General features: G+C 39.6%; 1 protein-coding gene across 1 annotated transcript; it reads left to right on the forward strand.

Annotated features, from left to right (window-relative positions):
* Nucleotides 1-3,335: 3,335 nt before the first annotated feature.
* LOC107488970 (uncharacterized) lies at nt 3,336-5,709 on the forward strand. Its single transcript, XM_016109755.1, has 3 exons — nt 3,336-3,375; nt 3,477-4,429; nt 4,471-5,709. Exons 1-3 carry the CDS (start codon nt 3,336-3,338, stop codon nt 5,707-5,709), a joined length of 2,232 nt encoding a protein of 743 aa, XP_015965241.1.
* The last annotated feature ends 953 nt before the right edge of the window (nt 5,710-6,662 follow it).

Here is a 6,662-nt window from a genome sequence, read left to right on the forward strand (position 1 = left end):
GAAAACAAACCCTCGTATCTTTATTAATAAAAAATCTTAGGGAGAGAGAAGAGAATAGAGTTTTCATTTAATTTAGAATTGTTGTACATAAAACACCTAAACTAAAAGGCTATTTATAGTTAAGGATAAGATAAGATATATAAAATTATAATTATTAATAAATTATAGAGCAGTGCTAAAAAGTCAGTAATTTTTAGGTTTTATAATTATTAATTGGTCATTAATAATATTTTTAATAATATGAAATTATATTTAATAATAAGAAATCACTCACCTTTTTTATGATTAAATGCTGACCAAATTGTTAAAAAAATGCTAGTCCCTAGACTTTTCCTAAATTATATTTAAAGAAACGGATATTTGATAGCAACTAATTTTATTTTCTCTTGTGCTGTACAGAAAATTGTTTTAAAATTATAAATATGATTTAATATTTTTATAAATTATATATAGATTTGTTAATTAGGTTATTATTTGTGAGTTAAATTAACTGTCAAAAAAGTTACAGGATGCTAATTCGAATTTAAAAATTGGAAAAACAACCATTTGTATCCATAAACTTTACGAATGCTGACAAAAGTACCCATTGAAGAAGGAAACTAATGTTGTATCCATCAAATATGGATTCCGTACGACAAAAGTACCCAAATTCTAAATTTATGTTGACTTTTTAATAAAATTTCAGAATTACCCCACCACTCTCTTTTTTCCCAAATCTCAAACACCTCCATTGCCTAAAATCCCTAATCTCAATACCTAAAAACCCCAAATTACCATTTTCTTAACCCTAATCTCAATATCCATTTCAGCAAATTTCAATCTTCTCTTCAAAGTGGCCAACACATGTCGTATACATTTTGTTAATTCCCATTCCAGGTCCATCCACACGGAGAAGAAGCAAAGTAGCGCAGCGGCCATGGGGTTGATGACTCATTGAGCCCACGAGTCGACGCCGTGAAGCCTTCAAGGACTGTGGCCATAAGCGACCAAGCAAACGCACTGGTTCAAGTTGGTGTCCCCATTATTCGCATGGCCGCCGGAGAGCCTGATTTTGACACTCTCGTTCCCATTGCTGAGGTCACCAACTATACTAATACTCTTTTCCTCTTTCCAATTCAGTGCTGACTCCTCACTCTTATGGTTATGGTTATGGATAGGCTGGGATTAATGCAAATCGTGAAGGCCATACAAGGTACATCCTCAACGCCGGAACATTACAATTACGCCAGGCCATTTCTCATAAGAATAAAGAGAAGATTAAAATTTGCTAAAAGGGGTATTGAGATTAGGGTTAAGAAAATAGTAATTTGGGATTTTTTAGGTATTGAGATTAGGGTTTTTAGGCAAGAGAGATGTTTGAGATTTGGGAAAGAAGAGAGGAGGGGTTGAAGATAATGGTGGGGGTAATTCTGAAATTTTATTAAAAAGTCAACATAAATTTAGAATTTGGTTACTTTTGTCGTACGGAATCCATCTTTGATGGATACAACATTAGTTTCCTTCTTTAATGAGTACTTTTGTCAGCGTTCGTAAAGTTCATGGGTACAAATAGTTATTTTTCCTTAAAAATTATAGCATTAATTTGCCTCTCAAAAAATTTTGAGAAATTAATTTATTCTTGAATTTTTTGTAATATCAATTTTAGTTTGTAAAAAATTAAAGTTTAGTAGGTTTCAATTTAGGTATTATTTTGACTTCTATAGTTGTGAGCTAACTCAAATTCAATTCGTTAATAATTCGATAAGCTGAGTTTGTAAGTTAAACTCGAGCCTGAATTTAAACTCATATATTAAATGAGTTGAGTTTGAACTTGAGTAAGCTCAACTTATTGACTCGTGAACGGATTCCATTATATAATATAGGGTATGTCTAAAATTGGGTATGTCTAAAATGAGCACGGCAATTATATGCTTATTGAATATGCCACATTTATATAGACCATTAGATTATATTAGATGAAAATCAAAGGTTAATATAAAAGAAGAGAATTGATGGACTCTAATAAATATAGAATATTCTAGTACATAATTAAATGCCTTAAATGACAATACTTTAATACACAATATTTTAAATAGTAACAGAATCTTTTATTTTAAATAATTAAATATAAAATATATAAATACAAAATATATGAATATTTTTATTCATTAAAATTAATTATTATGCATTTTATGATATCAAAAATTATATTAAAATGATATTTTAAACTGTAACATAAAAATATAAAATAATTAAAATTTGAGTAAAGTATTGTTTTTGTCCCTAACGTTTGGAGTAAGTCCTAAAGTTGTCCCTAACATTTCAATCGTCCTATTTAAATCCCTAACGTTTCAAAATTGACTTAATGTTGTCCTGCCATTAGGGATCCGTTAATAGAATTGACGGCGGGACAAAATTGAGACGATTTTGAAACGTTAGGGATTTAAATAGGACGAAAACGTTAGGGACAAAAACGATGCATAAAAATAAATTTTAATTTAATTTTATCTTTCAATAATATTAGTTTTTTATTTTTTAAATTTAACATTTATATATTTTCATATATATAATATTTATAATTATATAGTTATAATAAGATCATTTTTTATTTTTTATTATTTTCAAATATTTTTTTATCTGGTTAAATTTTTTATTCTCTAACTCGACAAAACTTATATATATATATGAGAAATTGGTATACAAATATCTTTTACAAAATATTTTTTATCATATATAATTTAGGGCAAAAAACGCAAATGAGCCAAGACTAGCTCAATTTTACGCAAATCCGCCAAATGAAACTTTGCTACGACAATCCACCAGATCAGATATTTATATAATTTGAATCAATAAGATTCGAATTAGCCTTACACATAATTCGAATTGATAAAATTCGAATTAGTATTCGACAATGTAAGCACGTAGTTCGAATTAAATTGTCCCGAATTATGCATGCACACTCACACGTAATTCGAATTGATTTGTCACGAATTACGCATGAAAAATCACGAGTAATTCGAATCAATATGATTCGAACTACCAAAGCATAAATCGAAGTATGTTAATTCGAATTAGTAGGTTTAGGTGAAGAAGTTCATATTTCGAAACATATAGACTCGAATTATTCACACTGGATAATTCGAATGTAATTGATTCGAATTATATATATATGGTGCGAATGAAGTTGATTCGAATTAGTTTGGAGCCGTTTTCTATATATATGTTGTGAAATCATGTTGCTGTGAACAAAGAGGTGAGATGGCTAGTGAGGATAGTTTTCTAGTGCTAGTACACCACAGAGGATCGATTAAGAGAAAAACTCGGTCTGGGGTGAAGTTCACGGATAAGGATCCTCTATGTATTATCGTGAGCCCCGCGACCAGTTACGATGGTCTCGTGAGCTCTGTGCTTGGCAAACTTGGTCTGGAAGGAGTGAAGAGAGTTAAGAAGTTTTTCTATCGCATTCCAATCACGGTGCTCCACGATACGGACTATAGCCACGGCGGCCGGTTCGAGCTCGAGACCTGCGGTTGCTTCTTCCTCCGTTCCAGTGTATGAGGCAGCGGTCCAGCCTGCCGCCTCTCCATCGTTTGCTGTTGATCTCGCCGGCAATGTTGGAGACGAGGTTGGATATGATGAACATCATCCGACTGAAGTACAGTGTCCTCCACCGGCTGGTGTTGGCGAGGGATTGTGTGATGATCCAGATGATGATGAAGTCGAGCCGGATATTATCGCCGATGAAAGCGGAGATGATGTTGGAGCGAGTGATCCGATAAGGCCTACTGGTGGTTCTAGTTCTGGCACAAATCAGTACCCACCCCATTTTTCATCTTTGGATCTGGATGCCATGAGGCAGGACGAACATCTTGGGCAGCTAGCTGGATTTGGCGCTAGAGATACTGACGGATCTGCCGGTATGACAGAGTTCCAGGTTGGTCAACAATTCCAGGATAAAGATGAGGCGTTGTTGAGTGTCAAGACGTACAGCATCCGCCGAGGGGTACAGTACAAGGTGGTTGAGTCTGACTATCGCCGGTACGTGGGAAAGTGTTCTGAATTTGGGAATGGGTGCACATGGTTGATTAGGCTGAGCCTCCGACAGCGCAAGGGTATCTGGGAAGTCAAGCGGTACAACGGGCCGCATACCTGTCTCGCCACCTCCATCTCCAGCGACCATAGGAGCTTGGACTACCACGTGATAGCGACATTCATCATGCCAATGGTTAGGGCTGACGCATCCGTCAACGTCAAGGTGCTTCTAAATGCAACGGCAACACACTTTGGCTTCAGGCCTACATACCGGAGGGTGTGGATGGCGAAGCAGAAGGCGATAGCAATCATCTACGGGGACTGGGATGAGTCGTACAACGAGCTCTCTCAGTGGGTCTTAGGAGTTCAGTTAACTATGGCTGGCACTGTAGCAGTCCTCAAGACCTGCCCTGTTCGAGTTGGTGGACAGGTGGATGAGTCTCAGGCTTATTTTCATAGGATGTTCTGGACTTTCCCCCTCGTATCGAAGTATTTCGTCATTGCAAGCCGTTGGTGAGTATTGACGGCACCCATCTATATGGCAAGTATGGGGGAACGTTGCTTGTGGCGATTGCACAGGACGGGAATTCCAACATACTCCCTGTGGCATTCGCACTAGTTGAGGGTGAGAATGCTGAGTCATGGTCCTTCTTTCTCTCCCACCTCCGTCAGCATGTGACACCTCAGCCAGGTCTGTTAGTTATTTCAGATAGGCATAACGGCATCAAGGTAGCACTTGAGGCACCTGATGGGGGATGGCTACCTCCGTCTGTATACCGGGCATTCTGCATTCGACACGTTGCAGCGAATTTCGCCCTCACCTTCAAGGGCAAAGATGCCCGGAGGCTTCTTGTGAACGCCGCATATGCGAAGACCGAGGTGGAGTTTGACTACTGGTTCAACATCCTGCGTTCTGAGAATCCGGCAATGTGTGACTGGGCAAACCGAATTGAGTACTCGTTGTGGACACATTACTGTGATGAGGGTCGGAGATTCGGGCACATGACGACCAATATTTCGGAGTGTGTCAATTCAATCCTGAAGGGGGTAAGAAACCTCCCTGTTTGCTCGCTGGTGAAGGCCACATACGGAAGGCTGGCTGAGCTATTTGTCCGTAAGGGTAGGGAGGCCGAGGCTCAGATGGGTACTGGACAACAATTCAGTCAATACCTAGTAAAGTGTATCGAGGCCAACCTGAAGACAGCCAGGTGCTTCACGGTGACTGTTTATGATAGGGATAACTCGGAGTACACCGTGGCTGAGACGACTCCGACAGGTTCATTCTCACTTGGTACATACAGGGTCTCATTAGGGTCCAAGACTTGTGATTGTGGATACTTCCAAGCACTTCATTTTCCGTGTCCTCACGCACTGGCCTGCTGTGCTTATTCACGTCTTACATGGCAGCTTTACGTCCACCAGGTCTATCGCCTTAGTTCCATTTTCGGTGTCTATCAGATGGGATTTACACCTCCCATTCCAGAGGGTTTCTGGCCACCATATGGCGGGCCTACCGTTATACCAGATCCGAACATGAGGCGTGCGAGGGAGGGTCGTCCAAGGTCCACAAGCATTCGCACCAACATGGATAATGTAGATCCGAACCGGCCAAAGAGATGTGGCCTCTGCAAGCAGCCAGGACACACCCGTCGTAATTGTCCACAAGCCGCAGGACCCAGCGGGAATGCTTGGAATTAATAGGAGATTTGGTTTGTCTGTTTTTATTTCTTACTATATCAGCAGATGTATTTTATTTCAGTTAGCAACCATTGTTCTACGTAAAACTAAGTTGTATTCTATAAGTGTTGAAACTTGTAATTCATACCACATATGTATGTTGAATGTTTTTCTAATTTTGGAATTTAGTGACTAAAACAAACTACACTATCTGATGGGATGACTGATAATATGTAACATAACATCAAAGTACATAACATAACATCAAAGTACGTAACATCAAAGTACATAACATAACATAACATCAAAGTACATAACATAACATCAAAGTACATAACATCAAAGTACATAACATAACACTGATAACCAACAAAGAAGGTACATAATATAAACATAATAACACGACATACACCACTATCCATAAATCATCTAAATAGGTGCGACCCCGTGCCACATCGGCGTGGCACCCGTGTCCTGTAACCCCTACGTATAAGTGGCTCCTCATCCTCAATCGAGTCGTCGCTGTCATCCGGAACTGCGTCTGTCGGGGTCATGGGCGGAACATGCACGGGTCTGGATGATAACGGGTCGGCAACTGAATGTGACCCCATAGTCTGGGCCGATGCAGGTGTCCCACCAAGGGCAAAGGTATGCACAGGAGGCACCGTGGGTGGCTCGTTCAGATCTACACCTAGCGGTGCCTGTGGCCCTGACGTGTGAACCAGTCCTGGTGCAGCCTCATCCTCCTGCATGATGGTCCTGATATCCTCAAGGAAATGTGGTCCACCGAACTCGGCAACAATGCCATCGCTAGTAAGGAAGTCTGGAAACATGGAGCCCGGACTCACCCATAGAGTACTCTCTTGAAGGGTCTGATCGTCACCGGGAACACCGACAAAATAATCTCCAAGAGAACCACCAACACCCCCAGCGTCAGCGTGGCTCGTGGGATCCCCCATACCAGAACCATACCA

Source organism: Arachis duranensis, chromosome 5 (genome assembly GCF_000817695.3).
Source record: "Arachis duranensis cultivar V14167 chromosome 5, aradu.V14167.gnm2.J7QH, whole genome shotgun sequence".
Classification (NCBI taxonomy): Eukaryota; Viridiplantae; Streptophyta; class Magnoliopsida; order Fabales; family Fabaceae; genus Arachis; species Arachis duranensis.